The 23,871-nt window shown below is 36.3% G+C and overlaps 2 protein-coding genes across 6 annotated transcripts in view; one reads left to right on the plus strand and one right to left on the minus strand.

The window, feature by feature from the left end:
* LOC134657220 (prestin) overlaps positions 1-23,560 on the minus strand; it is a 68,263-nt gene extending 44,703 nt beyond the window's left edge. For 2 of the 5 annotated variants that reach the window (XM_063512785.1, XM_063512784.1), the window contains exon 1: positions 4,360-4,533. Coding sequence is in view for 3 of the 5 variants with exons in the window: in XM_063512786.1 (XP_063368856.1) it covers positions 11,570-11,610 (41 nt within the window). In the remaining 2 variants the exon portion in view is untranslated. Of the gene's footprint in view, positions 1-4,359; positions 4,534-11,569; positions 11,725-23,473 lie in introns of those variants that run through there. The other 3 variants (XM_063512786.1, XM_063512787.1, XM_063512788.1) reach the window with 3 other exon arrangements.
* On the plus strand, positions 4,968-14,401 carry LOC134657269 (mitochondrial fission process protein 1). The gene is made up of 4 exons (XM_063512846.1): positions 4,968-5,311; positions 11,618-11,745; positions 13,146-13,243; positions 14,206-14,401. The coding sequence occupies exons 1-4, from the start codon at positions 5,263-5,265 to the stop codon at positions 14,381-14,383; spliced, it is 453 nt and encodes a 150-aa protein (XP_063368916.1). The 5' UTR covers positions 4,968-5,262; the 3' UTR covers positions 14,384-14,401.
* Positions 23,561-23,871: the final 311 nt, after the last annotated feature.

The following is a 23,871-nucleotide window of genomic DNA, read 5'->3' on the forward strand; positions in this document are numbered from 1 at the left end:
TAAATTTACAAAAATGTTTAAGAAAAGTCAAGGACGCTGTAGGTAGTATTAGAAATTATTGTAAAATGGTTGTTATAAAAACTACATTATCGATGTTATTAATGTAGAGTCAAAAGTTACGTTTTATCGAAGTGTTATAAAGATTAGTGGGAGAGGTCACTGCCAATGTCAATGTCATGTATCATTTGAGAAATCAATAGCGGTTTCTAAATATGTTACAGATGTAGTGCATAATTGTTTTTCTTCGTATAGATATTGTCAGAAATGTTTGTATTTGTTATGCTCTACATTGTCAAAGTACTTTTTGTTCCGAGACTGACTAAAATAGCAAGACACGTTCGTAAATTTCCGTGAAAATACGAAGTAAAATAATTATACGCTACATCTGTAAATGGCTTACGATTCCTTAGGATAGTTACAAATTTCGTTGCCAAACATTTACGTAGTATACATAGATTTATTAAATAAATTTGTACTGGGCAGCAACTGTCGCAGACAATATTAGGCTCAATGGCAGCGACATTGCCCTTGTGTACTAATTATAGAGCATTGGAAAGTGGCAGTTGAATCTTAGTAGCGTCACGCATTTCGCGTTAGGAGCGGTAATTCTATTGTTTTTGTTGATTATCTATCCCAAGGCACAGTGGAAATTATTGGGTTATAAGTTATAATATTATATTAACTAATAAATATTCATTTAAATAATAATAATTATTATACTTCTATTGAAGAACATAATGTTTTTAGGAGTCAATATTAATAGGTAACTAGCATACGAATATCCAATCTAATCAATATATCCATGTTCGAAGTAGGTAGCTATACTTATCATCCTATTGATTTGACACCAGGAAATTAGCACATTCGTTAATATATCACATCTAGGTGTTAAAAGCGGCCAAGTGCGAGTCGGACTCGCCCATGAAGGGTTCCGTATTTAGGCGATTTATGACGTATAAAAAAAAACTACTTACTAGATCTCGTTCAAACCAATTTTCGGTGGAAGTTTACATGGTAATGTACATCATATATTTTTTTTAGTTTTATCATTCTGTTATTTTAGAAGTTACGGGGGGGGGGGGGGACACACATTTTACCACTATGGAAGTGTCTCTCGCGCAAACTATTCAGTTTAGAAAAAAATGATATTAGAAACCTCAATATCATTTTTGAAGACCTATCCAAAGATACCCCACACGTATGGGTTTGATGAAAAAAAATTTTTTGAGTTTCAGTTCGAAGTATGGGGAACCCCAAAAATTAATTGTTTTTTTTTCTATTTTTGTGTGAAAATCTTAATGCGGTTCACAGAATACATCTACTTACCAAGTTTCAACAGTATAGTTCTTATAGTTTCGGAGAAAAGTGGCTGTGACATACGGACGGACAGACAGACGGACAGACAGACAGACAGACAGACAGACATGACGAATCTATAAGGGTTCCGTTTTTTGCCATTTGGCTACGGAACCCTAAAAACGAATACGGGTGATTCCATGATAATCAGATAACTCTTTGTTTCAGATATTTTACAGTTTCATTTAACATGAAAGTCTTTGTGACGATGCATAGTCTCTGTACCTAAATCTTGCTACTGAATTAAAACAAACAGGAGATGGTTTCATGTGTTACGACTTACGAGTAGCCCAAGTAAAACGAAAGAGATGTATAAATACACCGAACAATAAGCTGACAAGATAGGCTGACTAGCTAAGGATAGACGGTGGGATGCTGATTTTCTCTGGCATTAATGAAGTAGTGTAAATGTATCGTAGTTAAAAGTCAAGAGTGTGTGATACCTTTCCTGTTGAAAGAGATCGCATATCAGTTTGCGCTATCACAATACCATATTCTACTGTAATCAGATACCTCCAGGTGTGCAATCTGAGGGGCTACCGCGAAAACAGAATTTCGCAAATTGCGGGGATCTTTCTCTTTTACTCCAATGAAGGCGTAGTTAGAGTGACAAAAAAAATGCCCGCAATTTGCGAAATTCGGTTTTCGCGGTAGCCCCTCTGCAACTCGCAATACTATTCATTGGGAGCACTAGCAAACATTTTAAATTACGCTTTCTTTTCTTTGTTTCGTAGATCCGATACGATTTGCATTGTATTATTATGTGTCCGACATAAGACGAAGTTATTATTTTAACTCTCTACTAAATAAGTTCTAGTCTCTACGACATAACGATCAAAATATTATTAAAAAATATATACTTAATCCTATCTTGTATTTTAAATATTCTACTTACGGTTATAGTTAACCAGACAACTTTTACTGTTTGTGTACAAGATTTATTTTATGAGTAGCTTAGCATTTATACATGATTTTAATAGGCTTAAGACTGTCTGGCTCTTGCAAACAGTCACAGATAATCTGCTGATTAAGTTACGATAGTGGGTCTAAGTAATCTAACTACGCTGTTTATTATAAAGTATCTTTATTCCTAGTTTTATGAGATATATTGTACATTATCCACACTTCATATGTTGAGAAATACGTAAGCAAATAATACGTACGTACATGATTTCAGATAAACCTGAGATTATATGTTGTTTAAATCTTATATTAATTACAACGTACATTGCTTGATAAAAATATTGCAGTTTTTTTTTTTCATTTTATTGAAAGTCTGGCGCTAAAACTTTTGCGCAAACCATAGAGAACATAAGTTAATAGAAACTGTGCTCCACAAGCAAAGTAGGTTGCATTTGGCAGTTTTAAAATTATATCATTTATATTCTTACAAAGGTTTGCGTGGCTATAATTCTCAACTTGGTAGGTACCTCTTAACACGTCATTCGAAAAACAGTCGTTGCAAAGCGAATAAAAAATACGAACAGGTTATTCGCGGTCATTTCGCATTAAGTATTTGAGATATGAATCACACATCGCATTAAAATAATTATAAGGGTTTTTCCGTTGTTTTAGGAGTTTAGTATGACTCAAGTTATTCTCTGCGTCTTGTCGGCGCTATGGAAAATGGCGCCGCGGCGCGGTTGCGCCAACGTTGCGTCGAGCAGCAGCCATAGAGTTGACTAGACGCCGACGCTAGGAAGACGCTAGTGTGGGGTGGTCTTTGGTTAGGTATGCGACGTTTGTTTTTACACGGGTTATTTTTTTTTATAAAAAAAAGTAAAAGTACGAAATATGATTGACTTTACTACGAGGTTACTAGGAGTTAGTTCAGTATACCTAGATACCTATACCTACCTACTTGCTGCATATGTTCTATGAGAAATTCAGATCTAAATGCAACTGAGGGACTAATAGGAGGTCAACAATGTTGTTCACTGGTGCAGCGCACAACACGTGACTGGAACGTGTAAACATAAGTTTTAAATTACGAGTGTCATGTCACGCTCGATACGTCTCAGGTTCGTTTATGAAGTTCAGTCAAAAGTAACATGTGCAATACATTTATATAATTTAATTTTGTATATTATTGTGGCATACATTACAATAACTAACTAACTGTAACTGTAGTTTTATATAATACTGTAGGTAAATAGGGAATAGTACGCATAACTCTGCGTAGAGGGCGCTACTAGCACAAACAGTAAACAAACCACCTTGACTTGATGCATCAATGTGATATTTAATCATCACAAACAATCTGTGAAAACTTGTCAGAAAAGAAAACTGTTTATGGCATAGTATATAGGATACAGTTTACAGTTTGTGCCAGTGCTGCACTCTGGCGGCAGAATATTGCAGTAAATACTCCCTATTAAATTACTTAATAATATTTTTCATATCTAGGTAGTTATTGAAAACTATAATGATAATTATTTAGAAAATGAAAGTGGTTAAAAAAGTATAATTATTTTAGTCTTAACATGTGTCTCACATACACTTGACCTAATCTACTGTAGGCTAATCAACAATTTATGTTTTTTTTTTATTTTTTACTTTAGAATATCGACATTGTCAACAACGTTATTAACTCGTTATGGCCATCACTAGATACCTACTGCTTGGATATACTGAAGTTAAAACTGTTAAAAGTTAACAAATGTTCAATTTAAAACATCCACAAAAACGTTAATAGTGGTAAAATAAATAAATATACCAAAATATTAAGTTTATGGGGAGGCAAAGCGTGCTTGTAATAATTTATAATTTTAACTAAATCGAATAATTTTATATTATGTAGTTACATGCTATTAAATTATATCAATTATATATGATTAATATGATTATATACGTTTGAATTGAACCAAGTGGTTAATTGTCAAAGTACTTGCAGCAGAAAATACGGAAGACTCACCATAGAATCAAATCGAATGGCCTAAAACGCAAAAATATCGCAAACTTAATAAATAAATGGTGGGTGAATGACCATGATTGTATACGCACAGAACTAATTTTAAAGAACACTTATTTTCACTGGCACTAATAGTTTTTGTAATAAGTCCATTAGTTATTAAGTTATATTTTGCAAATTAATAACATAACCTAAGTCATTGTCACAAGCACCTCCGTCAAGGGCGCAAAAACAGCTGTTTTTGACTTTGCAAAACATCGCTGCGCTACTACGATTTGGTGCACTACTCACTCATTTCTCGCTTCAAACTGATTTTAGTTTATTCATTTTAAAAAAACCTAGGTACGATGGGTTTATTAACAGTTGTTGTGAATAATTAAAATCACAGGTAAATAATTGTAATTGTAATATTGTAAGTTATAATAAATATGAATAAAAAAAATATACTTGACAATAACATTGAAGTATTTTTATGATATGGCAACATCACAAAGTCAAATTGACACACAGGCTGTTGGCGTTGGCCGCTAGTTACATTTATTTGCTGACAAAACGTTGCTAAGAAATACACCCTATCTGTTTACATATAGAGTTTATTTTATATTTATTGATGAAACTAATTTTATCAAAATAGTGTTATTCAAATACGAAATTTCACTATTTTCACTTAATCAAAATGACAGTACTAATTTATCAAAATTCAAAAAGATTAGTCTCAAAATTACAAAATATGTAACATAATTCACGTAAACCCGCATCAAAACAACCTCATGCTCAACCTAAACCCTGTGCTTACATAAAACTAAAAGGAAATTATATAAAAGCCAAATATGGATTGAAAACTGTTACCTAACATCTGTTAGCGTAAATGGTCTTAATAATAAATAAATTAGTGTATGAGACAGCCTTGAAGGCCGTCAATGAGTTGAACCAGTGTAAGCCGCCTCGGGGGCACCACGGAAGTTGATTTGGTCCTGACATAATACCATTTAAGTATGGGTAACGATAGGGACTTTTTCCGCGATACTAAAGTGCGGTATTTAGGTAAGTTTCCCTAGTCCGCAGTTTTTTAGGGTTCCGTACCCAAAGGGTAAAAACGGGACCCTATTATAGTTTGTAGCTTTCTAGTAGAGCCCGAAGGCTTATCCTATTGTCTATTGTTCAGTAAAACCGCACGTGCTACTTATCTGCAAAAAAGGGTCCTAATTATTCTATTTGGCACCTGAGCGCGGGCTAGTCCAACGCTCAAAAAACCAGTGTAGGTGCGCTCTCCGATAACGCGCCTTTGTTACGCATCTCGATGACACATTTTAGACTGGTTCTGTAGCATTTAGTACCGATTTTTTATGCAGGTGGTTGTGGCACGTGGCACGAGCGGTTTTACTTAACAATAGACAATAGGATTAGCCTTCGGGCTCTATTAGAAAGCTACAAACTATACTAAGACTCCGCTGTCCGTCCGTCCGTCCGTCCGTCCGTCCGTCCGTCTGTCACCAGGCTGTATCTCACGAACCGTGATAGCTAGACAGTTGAAATTTTCACAGATGATGTATGTCTGTTGCTGCTGTAATGTGGTGAATGTCCAATTTTAGTGTTTAGCAGTAACGCTTTGGTTTACTGCGACATAAACGCATATTGCTTGTGTCAGCGCAACCTAACGTGTATAAAACAATAGGCATTTAGAGAATAAACGTTCAGAATGTTCTTATACTAGCACACATAAGGTGTTTAACTTCCACTAACTCCTCACCCGACTCTGCTCGTCAATATACTTGCCATAGGAGAAACCTATAATATCTGATGGCGACCCTGCCAGGATCTCTCTCTCAGGCTCTCTATACTTGGATACCGAGAATACAACACAACTTCGGTAATGTTTGGTTTTACTTAAACTCCATTTCGACCCTCCGACTACCAAGTCATCTGATGGCGACCCAGACCAGTGAACCAACAAGGAACTAACACTCAAGAAAGAAGGAAAAATCAAGCAAGAAAAAAAAAAAGAAGAACCACTTTTTCAACACCAATCCACGCAGTCAGAACCAACCAGCTTATCAAGAATCAAGAAACAACCTGAGAAGAACCAACCAACATCAAAAAGCGGAAACCGCGTTAAGAAAAGAAATTAAGAAGACCGAAGAGCGCTGTCCAGGGTATCCCGGCTCGCAAATCAAGAAGTGTCCAGGGTTATCCCGGCCCATTTCAAGAGGAGTCCAGGGTTATCCCGGCTCACTAACATCGTCGTAAGCAGAGCCAGCCATACGAAGCGTCAAGCGAGCGCCACATGGAGGTGCCAGCTCGCCAGGCCACGCCAGCAGCAGCAAGAATGCCGTACGCGAACTCGCACCGGACCGGACGAAGACGAAGCCGAGGACGGCCAGCCACGCAGCAATAGGATGTAAATCCTACATGTAATTTATGATTTTAATTAATTTTCTCTAAAAGCCAGCATTTTTTTCCAATTCAGTAGCAGTCATATTTAAATCGTTCATAATTATTAAAGGTTGTCGCTAAACTCAATTTCGTTTCGAGCATAAAAATTTTTCATAAGAAGTCATAATATAATATATAAATTAAAAGTGTCGAATAGTATCCTCAATCATGTATGTTGCAATTTGCAGCGCGTGCCACACGTTGTGCGCACGTCGACAGAAAACTTAACTAGGCCGCGAGACTTTGCCGCGAGTTAGAATATTTTAATAAGCGATGAATGAAATTTGATACATCGCATAACGATTAAATAATTAACAACTCAATTCAATAAAATTATTTTATTGTTTCTTAGTAATGATTGATACTTTAGCTACGTGTCGGACTGATCACCTGATATACAGCGAAAGTTTGATTTATTACATCGTTTTTTTTTTTAATTTTGGAAGTTAAATAATAATGTTTATTTTATAGAAAGCTTACAGTACGGTACAAGTTTGAAAGTTTTAAGGTGTTTAGGCACATTTATTTATAAAATGTGACCTTATAGCTAGAGCACTAGTCCTTCGTACTTGATCATAGTGTGATATACAGTATCCTCCGTGAAAGTTGTAGGAGACTTATTGTCTTAATGTATTTGTGTCTCTAGGTACAGGCAGAGCCGTACAGCCTGGCCTGATATGCCATTTTATAGAGTTGATAAAGGGTGACCATGCCCTAGGTGTTAATTGAAGAATTGCTATGGATAGCATTGATAGGTGAAGGGTGCGCACAGAGGCGCAATCCAGTTATGTCCTTGATCATAGTCGACCTTATAGGTGTCCGTGAAAGGCTTAACATTTAATACGGCATTAGTTTATATTATTGTCAGAATTATGGGAGATACCGTAACTATAAACAGCGAGAGTGAATATTTTTAAGTTGAATACCAAATGTTTTTAAATGTTTTAAAGTTGAATAGTAAATGTTTTAAAGATGAAGAGTAGGTAAATGTTTTTAAAGCAGGAGATTTATATTTTACTAGCTGTTGCCCGCGACTTCGTACGCGTGGATTTGTATATTGGTGGTTATAAATTCTACATTAGCTTAGAACATTATGCAGCAAAAGATAGCAGTAGGGACGGTTAATCATTTGTTACAACGCATGAGATTTGTCTTTCACAACCTGGCTATATATAATACCACAGAATAACCTAATACGAAGTTTCAAGCCCCTAACTGAATAAAATTGTTCTCGATATAATCTCTCTCAACCCCCAGAAGATTTTCAAGTCCACTATTTAATAAAACCTACTACCTAACTACCTATTTACGAAGTTTTAAGTTCCTGGCTTTAAATAAAATTTGAACCCTCTACCAACTCTCAACCCGTTTAAACCTTTAGGGGATGAATTTTTAAAAACGCTAAAAGTACTTTTCTTGTTTTTTAATATTATGCCTTTATACAACGATTCAAGTCCCGCACTCAAATAAATATTTGGGTTCCATACAAATTTTCAACCCCCTTTTCACCACCTTGGGGGATGAATTATCAAAGACTCTGAAATTAGTTTTCTTTTCTCTTAATAAAATACCTTTTTACGAAGCTTCAAGTTCCTAGCTTTAAATAAAATTAAAACCTATACAAACTTTCAACCCCTTATTAACCCTTTTAAGGGATGAATTTTTAAAAACGCTGAAATTACTTTTCTTGTGCTCTAATAATATGGCTTTATACAAAGATTTAAGTCCCGCACTCTTAAAAAATATTTGATCTCCATACAAACTTTCAACCCCTTTTCACCTCCTCGGGGGATGAATTTTTAAAAACGCTGAATAGGTTTTCTTGTTTTATAATAAAATACCTTTTTACGAAATTTCAAGTTCCTACCTTTAAATAAAATTTGAACCCTATACAAACTTTCAACCCGTTATGGACCCTTATAAGGGATGAATTTTTAAAAACGCTAAAATTACTTTTCTTGTGTTCTAATAATGTGGCTTTATACAAAGATTTAAGTCCCGCACTCTCAAAAATATTTGATCTTCATACAAATTTTCAACCCATTTTTCACCTCCTCCGGGGATTATTTTTTAAAAACGCTGAAATTAGTTTTCTTGTTTTTTAATTTAATACCTTTTTGCGAAGTTTCAAGGTCCTAGCTTAAAATAAAATTTGCACCCCAAGACAAAGTTTCATCCCCTTTTTAACCCCCTTACGGGTTGAATTTCCTAAAACGTCGCAATTACTTTTTTTTGTAATCGGCTATTATGCCTTTCTAAGAAGTTTCAAAGAATTTGTAATGGATTCAAACTTTCAACCCCTTTTTAACCCTGTTAGGGGATGAATTTTCAAAAACGCTGAAATTACTTTTCCTGTCTTATAATAATATCCTCAATTACAAAGTTTCAAGTCCCACACTCACAAAAATATTTGATCTCCATACAAACTTTCAACCCCTTTTTCACCACCTTGGGGGATGAATTTTCGAAAACGCTGAAATTAGTTTCCTTGTTTTTTAATATAATACATTTTTACAAAGTTTCAAATTCCTAGCTTAAAATAAAACTTGTACCCCATACAACCTTTCATCCCCTTTTTAACCCCGTTAGGGGTTGAATTTTTAAAATCGCTGAAATTACTTTTCTTGATTTCTAATAATATGGCTTTATACAAAGATTGACATCCCGCACTCTCAAAAATATTTGATCTCCGTACAAACTTTCAACCCCTTTTTCACCACCTCGGGGGATGAATTTTTAAAAACGCTGAAATTAGTTTTCTTGTTTTTTAATTTAATACCTTTTTGCGAAGTTTCAAGGTCCTAGCTTAAAATAAAATTTGCACCCCAAGACAAAGTTTCATCCCCTTTTTAACCCCCTTACGGGTTAAATTTCCTAAAACGTCGCAATTACTTTTTTTTGTAATCGGCTATTATGCCTTTCTAAGAAGTTTCAAAGAATTTGTAATGGATTCAAACTTTCAACCCCTTTTTAACCCTGTTAGGGTATGAATTTTCAAAAACGCTGAAATTACTTTTCGTGTCTTATAATAATATCCTCAATTACAAAGTTTCAAGTCCCACACTCACAAAAATATTTGATCTCCATACAAACTTTCAACCCCTTTTTCACCACCTTGGGGGATGAATTTTCGAAAACGCTGAAATTAGTTTCCTTGTTTTTTAATATAATACATTTTTACAAAGTTTCAAATTCCTAGCTTAAAATAAAACTTGTACCCCATACAACCTTTCATCCCCTTTTTAACCCCCTTAGGGGTTGAATTTTTCAAAATCGCTTCTTATCTCGTGTACACTTTATAAATGCAACCTAGTGTGCAAATTTCAACTTTCTAGCATTTGTAGTTTCGGCTCTGCGTTGATGAATCAGTCAGTCAGTCAGTCAGTCAGTCAGTCAGTCAGGACACTTGCATTTATATATATAGATGAGAAAAGGAAGTTAATTAATATTTTAACGTTTGAGAGATGATAACATTTTAAGTGAAGATAATATTTTCTTATTAAAAGATAACGATTTTTTTACAAGGACTACGACATTAATACGACACATAAGTACCAAGCTGAATAAAGACTGTTTTATTATACCTACCTATACAATTTATTAACATATTTTTTTTATTAATTTCAGAAAAAATTGTAAACAAGTAACATGCGTTTAAATTTTTTCTTCTGCCACCCCGGCGGTGAGAGGAACGTTCGGGGGAGGTGTAATGTGGTGAATGTCCAATTTTAGTGTTTAGCAGTAACGCTTTGGTTTACTGCGACATAAACGCATATTGCTTGTGTCAGCGCAACCTAACGTGTATAAAACAATAGGCATTTAGAGAATAAACGTTCAGAATGTTCTTATACTAGCACACATAAGGTGTTTAACTTCCACTAACTCCTCACCCGACTCTGCTCGTCAATATACTTGCCATAGGAGAAACCTATAATATCTGACCGCTATAACAACAAATACTAAAAACAGAATAAAATAAAGATTTAAGTGGGGCTCCCATACAACATACGTGATTTTTGACCGAAGTTAAACAACGTCGGGCGGGGTCAGTACTTGGATGGGTGACTGTTTTTTTGCTTGTTTTGCTCTATTTTTTGTTGATGGTGCGGAACCTCCGTGCGCGAGTCCGACTCGCACTTGGCCAGTTTTTTTAGTACTTATATCTAAATAATCTAATGATTTTTATACCTAATATCAATAGTAACATAAGTAACTACCTATCAGTTTAGAAGTAATAAAATTTAAAGTTGAAATAAGTCGTAAAGCAGAGTGTACCATGTCTATATCTGACTGTATTAGAAGTTACACACACATATCATTAGTTCTTAAATAAATTTACAATCCCTAATTCTTATTTGCTGTTGTGGCTTTCTCCATAATAATAGTCATACCTAAACAAGTAACGGGTAATTCCAAAGCATTTAGAATGTGGGTAATTAAAAAATAAGACTAATTTGACAGAATTATGGATGATTTTTAGAATTAGCGGATGAATGTACATATAAAGTAATTATGATACATAATTATATGATTTATTTAACAACCATGAAATACAAACAGAATAAGACAAAGATATCATAAAGGTGGACTATTGGACACATCCCATTTCTTACATCCATAATTTGCTTGTTAGGTAGTAACTCGTATGATATTTATAAAATCATATCAGTATTTTTAGAAAAGAATGATATAAAAATATAGCATACATATAAATATAATTATATATATTACAGTAAAACCAATCCTTCCCTTTCCAAATTCCTTATCCGTATATTTCCTAATTCCTTGTTTCCCTAACTTTGAATACCTTCACAACTTGACATTGGCTAACCTAACAAAAGCCAAAACAGAAAAAAAGGGTGGACTCACTGTTCATCGCTGGTGATGTAATAGTCGCTGAACAGGTCCATGTTGCAGGCTATGCCAACGAGGTCGGCGAGGCGTTCCGGCCGCTGGTCTCCCGCAACTTGGTGAACCTCAGCTACAAGGTGGCCGGGGCTTATGTGCTCGCTGACACTGCTGACAAGAGTTTGAAGATGTTATGGGTAAGTGGTAGGCATGATGGTAGGACACCTGATATGACATATTGTATTGACAACTTTTTCCTAACATCTTGGGAGGCAAGATTGAAAAGACAAGAGAAGGGAAACCTAGAATTACTTATCTCAGCTAAATGAAAAAGCGGCCAAGTGCGAGTCGGACTCGCTCATGAAGGGTTCCGTATTTAGGCGATTTATGACGTATAAAAAAAAAACTACTTAGTAGATCTCGTTCAAACCAATTTTCGGTGGAAGTTTACATGGTAATGTACATCATATATTTTTTTTAGTTTTATCATTCTCTTATTTTAGAAGTTACAGGGGGGGGGGGGGACACACATTTTACCACTTTGAAAGTGTCTCTCGCGCAAACTATTCAGTTTAGAAAAAAATGATATTAGAAACCGCAATATCATTTTTGAAGACCTATCCATAGATACCCCACACGTATGGGTTTGATGAAAAAAAAATTTTGTGTTTCAGTTCGAAGTATGGGGAACCCCAAAAATTTAATGTTTTTTTTTCTATTTTTGTGTGAAAATCTTAATGCGGTTCACAGAATACAAATACAAATAATTTTATTGAGAAAAGTATAGTACAGTGGTTGCTCTTAAAGACTAATAATTTATAAAGACAAGTGATTTACAAATGCCTGAACTAGGATTCCCTGTGTTTCAGGCAGCAAAGGACAATATTAATTATTTATTACTTATTCACTTAATTATAAACTATAGGTATGGTACACAATATAAGTCTTATTACCTAAACAAAAAGTGGATTCTTAAGTTCCATTAATTTTTTTTTTCTTTTTTACAAATACAAATAATTTTATTGGTATACATCTACTTACCATCTACTTACCAAGTTTCAACAGTATAGTTCTTATAGTTTCGGAGAAAAGTGGCTGTGACATACGGACGGACAGACAGACGGACAGACAGACAGACAGACAGACAGACAGACATGACGAATCTATAAGGGTTCCGTTTTTTGCCATTTGGCTACGGAACCCTAAAAATTATGCGTATGAGGAAATTAAAAGACTGGCACAAGGAAGAAATTATTGGCGATTACTCCACCGACAAGAGCAAAGTTCTTAAGTTATGATGATGAAGATGGGTAAGTGTATAAAATGTGTAGTGCTTCATAGGCAGGATCACTACCAACTAGGCCACTTTCTCCGGATTTGTCCTGATTTGTTCCAGGGGGGTTTTCAAAAAGTGTTTTCGAATGAAAAATAAAGCGATTATTTTTTTAATAATTTAATTTTGGGACACGTCCGGGGAAACAATGCGATTTATGCCAAATGTCCGGGTTTTTAAGTCTTTGTCCGGGTTCGGCGAATTAATAGAGATGGCAGCCCTAGGATACAAGGATGTCAATAATAAATTAATTTAATTTATCAGAGGGACGGTAAAATCTCGAGCATGATTCTTGGCACCGGCGACGCCCTGATCTGGCAGACCCTGGCCTCCATCGTCATCCCCGGAATCACCATCAACAGGTAATATTAAAATTATTACCCTTACTCACTTTGTTTGGTAATTTTGTTTAAATTGATGCAAAGTTAGGGCCACCCCACATCTAGCGTCTTTCGAGCGTCGGCGTCTGGTCAGCGCTATGGAAAATGACGTCGCTGTGCAGTTGCGTCGACGTTGCGTCGAGCAGCGGCCATAGAGTTGTAGACGCCGACGCTCGAAAGACGCTAGATGTGGGGTGGCCCTTACGGTGCAACTTGGATTTTAGGAGAGAAGTTGAAGTTGGAGTAGGATTTTTGTATTAAAAAAACCGGCCAAGTGCGAGTCGGACTCGCGCGCGAAGGGTCCTGTTCCTGTATCATTACGCAAACAAAAACTCACGTTTGTTGTATGGGAGCCCCACTTAAAGATTTATACTGTTTTTAGTATTTGTTGTTATAGCGGCAACAGAAATACATCATCTGTGAAAATTTCAACTGCCTAGCTAGCACGGTTCATGAGATACAGCCTGGTGACAGACAGACGGACAGATAAACGGACAGACAGACAGGCGGACAGTGGAGTCTTAGTAACAGGGTCCCGTTTTTACCCTTTGAGTACAGAACCCTAAAAAGTGTTTGAGTAAAATTTTTGAAATGAAAACTTCTTTAGCGTCGCTGTGCACTTTTTGTGATGGGGAAAAAATGTTAAACTCGTAACAGGTGTCACGTGACCGTAAGACGTAAGACGGACACGTGACCTGATCGGAAAACTGTTACAATGAGTTTTTCTTTATTGATTTAAATGCCATCTACTTAGTGAGTTTCCCTCTAACTGGTATTAATATAACTCGAGTACTAACAGTGATGTGCTTATGGGTTTCAAGTAATGCGATGAAATAACGCTAGATGGCGTTAACCTCAATTATACATAGTGCATTTTGCACTAGGCATTAAGTTTTCACTTCTGCTGGCACTCCCTGAGTGCAACCCGTTGTTTATTTTTTCAGGATCGTCTTCTACACAGGCCGAGCCCTGAAAGGTAAACAGGTGCCCCCAGCAGTGCAGCGGTACGCTCCTGTGGTAGTCGGTCTGGCCTGCATTCCCATTATAGTCACTCCGATCGACCGGGCAGTTTCCATGTTCATGAATGCCACTTACAGACTTATCTTTGGACACCATCATTAAACTACATACATCTGTGCAGTCAGGTAACTTGAATTTGTGATTATGAATCACTCTGAATTTTTTTAAACCCACTATACACTATTAATTTTTATATCGGTTTCATTTCTCCACTACCTAAAGGTTGTCTGGAAGAGATCGCTCTTTAGCGATAAGGCCGCCTGTTGTTTACCTCTGTCTTCATGTATTATTTGTGTTTCCATGTACATTTATTCTGAGGTTGTGCAATAAAGAGGATTTGTATTGTATTGTATACACTTGAAATTTCAAATCATAGAACAAACGAGAAAAATTGTAGTTTATTTTTTTGTCGGTCACTACAGGAAGGAATTTAAGAGCGCGTTAAATTTACCTTTTCACTTACGCCAATTTGTTGAATCGACCGATACTAAATTAAATTGCATGTGCTGCCCCCTACAGTTCACCCACCTCTGCGCGTTGTAGAGTCTGCCATCTAGCGGCCTAAATCGGAAACTTAAACTTGACATATATATACTTCGCGTTATCAAACAGGGGGCTCCTGTACGGCTCACTACTATTCATGCTCACCCCATATTATTATTTTTTTAGAATTTCAGGAAATCGTTAGAATTAGAATTGCGAAGTAGATCTGGTAACTAACAAAAATTAATGTAGATACAAATGCATATAGACGCGCACAAGGAATATTTATAGGTATAAGCTCGCTTTCTCAATTATAGAACTTGCTGGTTCTAAATTATAGAACTTGCTGGTTCTCAATTATAGAACTTGCTGGTTTTTACATGATTCCTAGTAATAAAAAAAAATATGGGTCATTTGTTAAAAAAATCGATGAAGAAAAATGTCCACTTATTAGTTAAAACAAATCGAACCATGGGTCAAAACATTATACATAAGGTGATTAACTACAGTACAGAATTGGTGCATTATTATCTTTCAAAAAACATAAAATGTAAAAGATTTATAGTTTTTGTAAAATGAAACGAAATTTCTCGGACCACAATATACAAAAACAATACAAACTATTACGTATTCTAATTTAAAAATAGATATCTTTTTGAATTTTCGCATACTTGAAACGCCTGTTAGTTTTTTACGAGCAATTTCGACGTAATTGACTTTTGTCGGTTAAGTACCCAGTTCTTATGTTCGAACTGAGAAACGCAAATGTTCAGGATTCAAAAGAATGGTTTAACCTTTTGGACGCCGATGACCGATATATCCGCACCGTAGGTTCAACGCCAAAGACCGATTAATCGGTCACAGACCACAGAGCAACATGGACCTACGTGCATATACATAAAGTTCAACTTCAGTTTTGACACTTCAATGATGTGGCGTCTGTGCGACAGCTTTTGTGTTTGACACGGCGTGGAAAAGGAAACCGTTCTACCTCAAGTACCTAACCTAACAAATTTAGGACACTAAAATTAAAAGGTCCTACTTACTAGATTTGCGCAGAGTTAATGAAACTATAATTGAAATACTTTTGTAATAAATTGTAAGTGGCCTTAAAATACGTCTAGATAGACTTTTAAAAAAATATACATATTTTTTTGTCTACTTCAAGCGTTTGTTTCTTGGACTTACGTACTAAACCATACTATTCTATACTGTATACCTACCTATCCTATATATCGCTACATATTGAAACAAATACCTATAAAAAGCAAATCAGTAAATGTGGGTTTCCATTACAGAAGGGTTCTTACGCTTCAAGTGCAACAAGGTCGTTTCCATCTAAAATTCCAACAGAAATTCTGATAAAAAGGTCCCTTAATTCACATAAATCGTACGGACCCTTTTCTGATGGAAAGCTAAAAATTACAATCGATGCTATGCTTATAACTAATTATTACAACTGTCTAACTATTAGTATATCACTGCCATAGCTTAGAACTAACCATTAAATTTCTTAACTCGATTGTAAGAAGTAGTGAGTGTAGTGACACTAGCGCCAATACGGGCTTCTTAGAAACTATTTTAGAATTTTTCATAGAAGAGAGTAGGGAGGTGCTTTAAAAAACTAAGACTAAAAATGGTGTTATATAGAATTGAACAGTTTAGAAATATTTACATACTTCTGCAATCGCCATCATAGGTATATATCGGAGCGGCCAAAGTGCTCAAAAATATTTAAATACCTATTAGTACCTATTTGTATTTGTGAACACGTTGGCTACCCCGATATATCTGATGGCGACTGTCTTGTTAAGGCCCCAGTACACAATGGGCCAGCGCCGGCCACTCCAAGGGACGCATTTATGCGTTAGAGGGAGCAAGTGATATTGCTATCTCATTCTACCGCATGGCTGCGTCCCTTGGAGTGGCCGGCGATGGCCCATTGTGTACTGGGGCCTTTACGTTTTTGACACAAACTGAAAATTGTATAAAGGTACGTGTCTTTATAAAAGAAGTTATGAACGTAATAATCAAGCGTCCTCCTCTAGCCGATCAGACGCAGACTTCAAAACTTGCCAAGACAAATTCAATTTTGATTAGTCAAAATAAAGGTTCAAAATAGAATGGAATGTGAGACCTTTTTATAGGTCTCTGGGCGGCTACAGGATAAGACTACTTCCCTCTACTCTCTATTAGTAATTGCTGTGATAATTTTTAAATGATTCCATAGGATTAGACACGCTTAGAAAATGTATGCTGCCGTTTGAATTTAATAGATTATTTTTGTAATTTCTTAGTTCCTTGGTTACCTCTTGTTGTCGATTGTCAGACAGTTTGTATACTTACATTTGATTTTCTACAAAATTATACTATAGTATTTAACAATTAACAAATGTTAAATACTATACTTGGGTACGCTGACAGCTCTGCTCTTCTGAATATATATATTCATTTTAAGATTATAAATTGTATGAGATGTCATCCGTCACCGTACCCAAGCTATGTAAAAAATACTACAATGCCCGGCGTGTTCTCAATATTTATTTTATTTGGTTTATTTAAGGTAGAAAAACTAGATATCTGTCAATACTAGAAATAGTTTTATAAGTTGTTTATCTGTAGTGCTAGTTGTTATTGTTGAAACATAATAGAAAATGCAATTAAAATGATTGAAATTAGTAAAAATTTCAAAATGTCGAAATCGCTTGCAGTTCAGCCAGCGAATCGTGACAAAAATATAGTAGGTCGAAAGTCGCCATGCAAAGTATGTTTAAATATGAAAATATACTAGTTGTCGATGTCGTAGCGAAAGTGTTAAGAAATAAATTTGATGAAATATAAAATTTCATAGGTAACAACTATGAAATTAAAATCGAGAAAAAAGGCATTATTTATTAATTAGGTACATATATTTTAAATCATAATAAAATATTAGATAAATAACCGATATTTTGTTGACATGTATTCATCGAATCTCATTCAAATGCTGTTTTATTTAAGGTGTATTTGGAAATCCTTGAATACACCTTATATTATTTAATTATACATATACACCTAGATAATTATACTATTAAAATTAAGAATATTGTTATTGTTGATTAATAAATGTGCTGTTAAAATACTGTTGTTATTAATTGCGACTCTAAAACGCCTTTGAAAATATCAATAGCAAAGATATTTTACAGAAATGTAGGCGACTAGGCGCACGGTTTTAATTAACGAGCGGTTGACGGCAACTGTCAAAGGTTTGCATAGATGGCGCCGTCATAGCTTGCCCCTTTTTCTATTTAAATTAAAAAAACAAAAATTTGATAATTCACTTCGAATACTTTATATCCTATTTTCAATCTTGTTTGAGCCTTCTGCTCCTGGATATCTAAGAAATAAGTTCCCGTTTGACACCCCTCGCCCTGGAGTTGAGTTGCGTACATCTCGTGTTCTCAAACTATCAATTCCTGCTCACCGCACTGGGTTTATGACTAACTCCTTTGCTGTCCAGGCGAGTTGTCTCTGGAATTCACTCCCTCTCAATATAAGACAAGCCCCGAGCAAGTTAGCTTTCAAGCGGTTGCTACATACCTAAGTATCTGCTGAAACAAGAGTTCGAGTAGCGTTCATCATTATAAGTATTATATATTATGAGTATGTATGAAATATGTAGTAGTATATTAATTATATATATTCTAGTGTTTTTATTTGTGTATTCTACATGTAGTTTATCAGAATTATTAATTGTTTAGTTGTTTACTATAAGTTCTAATAAGTAAATTCCTTTTTCCCCTTGCACCAATTTTACATGTCTCTGTTTGGCCCGATGGTTGACTGGTAGAGAAGGCCATTAGGCATTAAGTCCGCCATTTGTACATTATTTTTGTGTATTGTGCAATAAAGTTTAAATAAATAAATAATTCCAGTTCCAATCTGCTAAATACTTCGACCGGCCAACCCCATTGACCAGTGTAGCTTTTAGGGTTCCGTACCCAAAGGGTAAAAAACGGGACCCTATTACTAAGACTCCGCTGCCCCTCCGTCCGTCCGTCCGTCCGTCTGTCACCAGGCTGTATCTCATGAACCGCGATACCTAGACAGTTGAAATTTTCACAAATGATGTATCTATGTTGCCGCTATAACAACAAATACTAAAAATAAAATAAAATAAATATTTAAGGGGGGCTCCCATACAACAAACACGATTTTTTTGCTCTATTTTTTATTGATGGTGCGGAACTGTCAGTCCGACTCGCACTTGGCCGGTTTTTATTATTCGTAGCCCTAACTTATTTTGAAAGTATGGTCTATGGTCCATTCCAACAGAAAATGTGGAACTTGCTGGCGTATTCAGAAAATGTTTTCTAATTGAAGAGAACAGTACAGTTTGCTCGGTAAACAAGAATGCCTACGTTTGGGGTTATTTTATTACACGACTGTTTAACCTGTCAAGTCACTGCGATAACTGTGACATTTAAATCTCTATGCGATGTTCTGATTTTTTTAAAGCCTGCGTATCTATCATATCATGCATGAGTAAATGTTACTACGGGTAATAAGCTTCTCTAAAGGATTGTTCAACAATGGGGTAGGCACGGTTGGCAACTGTCAAAGGTTTGCATAGATGGCGGCATCATAGCTATTGCCCCTTTATTTAGTTTTTTAACCGACTTCCAAATCTAAAAGGAGGAGGTTATCAATTCGGTTGTATGTATTTTTTTATTTTTTTTTTATGTTTGTTACTCCATATCTCCGTCATTACTGGACCGATTTTGAAAATTTTTTTTTTGATTGTATGTATATGCATACAGATTGGTCCCGTTTTTGTCAAAACCCGGTTCTGATGATGGGATCCATGAGGAATCGAGGGAACTCCTCAAATCTTAAAGGCATACATATAGTGATTTTTGTGTTTTTATCAACAAATCAAGCATATACATTCAAAAAAGTGACATTTGATGAAGTGGAACTGCTGATGATGATCAGAACGGAACTCTTCAACGACGTATAGTACACGTTTGACGATTGGTCCTCTTCGTTATGTTTGTTAAGCAAGTTAAGTTTTTAATCCACATTTTTGTCAAGCTCGAGTTCTGATGATGGGATCCATGAGGAATCGAGGGAACTCCTCAAATCTTAAAGGCATGCGTATAGAGATTTTTGTATTTTCATCAAAAAATTAAGCATTTTCATTAAAAACTGTCGCATTTGATGCAGTGGAACTGCTGATGATGATCAGAACAGAACCCTTCAACGACGCATAGTTCACGTTAGGCGATTTGTCCTCTTCGTTATGTTTGTTAAGCAAGTTAAGTTTTTAAGCCAAATTTTTTTCAAGCTCGAGTTCTGATGATGGGATCCACAAGGAATCGAGGGAACTCCTCCAATCTTAAAGATATGCGTATAGAGGTTTTTGTATTTTCATCAGAAAATCGAGCATTTTCATTAAAAACTGTCGCATTTGATGAAGTGGAACTGCTGATGATGATCATAACGGAACTCTTCAACGACGCATAGTTCGCATTTGGCGATTTGTCCTTTTCGTTATGTTTGTTAAGCAATTTAGGTTTTTAGGCACATTTATGTCAATCTCAAGTCCTGAACATGGGATCCATGAGGAATCGAGGGAACTCCTCAAATTTTAAAGGCATATGTATAGAATTTTATATATTTTCATCAGAAAATCAAGCATTTACATTAAAAACTGTGGGATTTGATGAAGTGGAACTGCTGATGATGATCAGAACAGAACTCTTCAACGACGCATAGTACCTACACGTTTAGTGATTTTGAATTTCGATTTTGACTTGGACTGGGCCCCGGACTTCGGACTCGGACCCGAACTCGGACTCGGACCCGGACTCGGATCCGGACCCGGATCTTGACCCGGAAAACCACTATGATACTTAAACTAAAAAAACACTATGATTACCATAAAATGTATAGGTACATATTACCAAATAAAGTATAAGCGCCGTTAAGTGGGTTAGGCTAGTAGTTAGAGGTCGGTTTTTTTCTATTAAAGATTATGTTCTATCAGATTTGGCTTAAAGGGATCCGGGTCATAAAACGAGAATCATTTACGAGAAACCGGCCAAGTGCGAGTCGGACTCGCTTTTTAGAGTCTGTGCGGAAAGAGAAGAGTCGTAGAATGTATGGGACCCAATACATTCCACGACTCTTCTCTTTCTGAACAGACCCTAATAGACTTTCCTGTCATCTATAGGTAAAGACCATAATAAGACATAATATTTTGTGTATTGAGGAGGAGGGGGAATGGTCGGACTGACAGACAGACAGACGCACGGAGGTACGTAATCCTAAAAATATCGTTTTACATTGAGTTATCGCGTTTCTTGTCATTAGGTCATTCACTTTAAAGTCAGGGTTATATCGATTAATTCCAAATTTGGGCCGGAAACAGACTTGACTGATAAGTGCATGTGCAACCTTGCTGCACTTGAGTTGCATAATGCTGTTGATAAACTTACCTTGACTTTGGAAATTTATTTTATGTTTATTTCTTAAGAGGGTCGAATGGATTTACCCGAGTTATAAGTTAAGCGACACAAACATAAACACGTTACATACCTACTTAGTTTAATTTGATAAATCTCATGAAGTATTTGATAGATATTCTGCCCCCTTAAGCCAATTATATAGCGGTATCTCAAATCAAAATTTTAATGCAAACATACACTTTAAAATTTAAATTCTTTATCTTATAATTCCATTTTCAACATTATTTGTTTTTGAGATACCGCTAATTGGCTTAAGGGGGCAGTATTAGACATGCAAGTAAAGGAGAGAATGAACCTACATAAATATAATTTTTAAGAAAAAAAAACCGACTTCTATGCGGCCCGGTGAAAGATTATTGTAGATGGTGCGCTATGCAGAAAAGGAAGCATTTCGTTTTTGTAAGGCTCGCAGTTCTAACCTAACCTAACCCACTTTTGTTCGGTTCTGTGAGGATAGCAGTTCAAACCTAACCTAACCCACTTAACGGCGCATGCGGTGCGGTGTACGGGGGTTTGACCGGGAGGGGTTTGGCCTCATCATACTTTATACCTATATTTTATGGTAGGTAATCATAGTGGTTTATTTAGTTTAGGTATCATAGTAGTTTTCCGGGTCAAGGTCCGGGTCTGTGTCCGAGTCCGGGTCCGAGTCCGGGTCTAGTCCAGGTCCGAGTCCGAATCCCAGTCCAGATCAGGGTCCGGGTCCGAACCGGATCCGGGTACGAGTCCGGATCTGGATCCGAGTCCGGGTCCCAGTCCAAGTCAAAGTCGAAATTCGAAATCACCAAACATGTACTATGCGTCGTTGAAGAGTTCTGTTCTGATCATCATTAGCAGTTCCAGTTCATCAAATGCGACAGTTTTTAATGTTAATGCTTTATTTTATGATGAAAATACAGAAAATTCTATACGTGTGCCTTTAAGATTTGAGGAGTTCCCTCGATTTCTCATGGATCCCATGTTCAGAACTTCAGCTTGACATAAATATGGCTTAAAAACCTAACTTGCTTAACAAACATAAGGAAAAGAAAAAATCGCCAAACGCGAGCTATGCGTCGTTAAAGAGTTTCGTTCTGGTCATCATCAGCAGTTACACTTCCTCAAATGTTACTTTTTAAATGTATATGCTTGATTTGTTGATTAAAACACAACAATCACTATATGTATGCCTTTAAGATTTGAGGAGTTCCCTCGATTCCTTATGGATCTCATCATCAGAACTCGAGCTTGACAGAAATGTGGCTTAAAAACTAAACTTGCTTAACAAACATAACGAAGAGGACAAATCGCCAAACGTGAACTATGGGTCGTTGAAGAGTTCTGTTCTGATCATCATCAGCAGTTCCACTTCATCAAATGCGACAGTTTTTAATAAAAATGCTTGATTTTCTGATGAAAATACAAAAATCTCTATACGCACACCTTTAAGATTTGAGGAGTTCCCTCGATTCCTCATGGATCCCATCATCAGAACTCGAGCTTGATAAAAATGTGGCTTAAAAACTTAACTTGCTTAACAAACATAGCGAAGAGGACAAATCGCCAAACGTGAACTATGCGTCCTTGAAGAGTTCTGTTCTGATCATCATCAGCAGTTCCACTTCATCAAATGTCACGTTTCTGAATGTATATACTTGATTTGTTGATAAAAACACAAAAATCACTATATGTATGCCTTTAAGATTTGAGGAGTTCCCTCGATTCCTTATGGATCCCATCATCACAACTGGGTTTTGACAAAAACGGGACCAATCTGTATGCATATACATACAATCAAAAAAAGAATTTTCAAAATCGGTCCAGTAATGACGGAGATATGGAGTAACAAACATAAAAAAAATAAAAAAAATAAAAAAAAACATACAACCGAATTGATAACCTCCTTCTTTGAGATTTGGAAGTCGGTTAAAAAGTAGGTAGGTACGTACATAGGTAGTATCAAAAAATATTATTGAGAGTAAGTTTTTAATCTCGTAGGGCTCATTCTGTTTTTAGGACAAGTTTTTAAATACCTAGGTAATGACCTAAAATCTTGAAAGCGACACTTAGGTACTTTAAATTTTCAGGCTCCTATAAGTATAAGTTCTGATTCGGCTTAAAAAAACAGATTTTGCGGGCCATTATGACTAGGTAGGTACATTTTTTCGCCCTAAAAATAGGCCAATGGGTCTTACTAAAACGAAACATGATACCTACTTACCTCTTAACTTAACACTAACACTTCCGCGTCTGCAACTTCGGGCAAATTTCTCGTGCGCAGCGTTCGGTTATCGATCATCGCGTCTGCGCCGGCACTGAGCGATCGCAACATGTATGCGATACGGGGGAGGGCTGCAAGCGACGAGCGATGAGCGGGTTACGGCCCGGCCACGACATTGCGCTACTGGTGATGGCGGCAGCGACAACCATAGGTAGGTACGACCGCTGTGTCTCGCTCCAACCCATGGTTGCCGTCGCGAGTCGCGCAATGTCGTGGCCGAGCTGTGAACTGAGCTTGTGAACTTGTTCACAAAGGCCAACCACAGCTGACTCTAAGGGAGTCGCGATGCGCCGAGGATGGTTTCAAAAAGGTGGAGAAGAGAAGGAAACCAGCTCGTC

The sequence above is a fragment of the Cydia amplana genome, chromosome 19, assembly GCF_948474715.1.
Source record: "Cydia amplana chromosome 19, ilCydAmpl1.1, whole genome shotgun sequence".
In the NCBI taxonomy this organism is placed as follows: Eukaryota; Metazoa; Arthropoda; class Insecta; order Lepidoptera; family Tortricidae; genus Cydia; species Cydia amplana.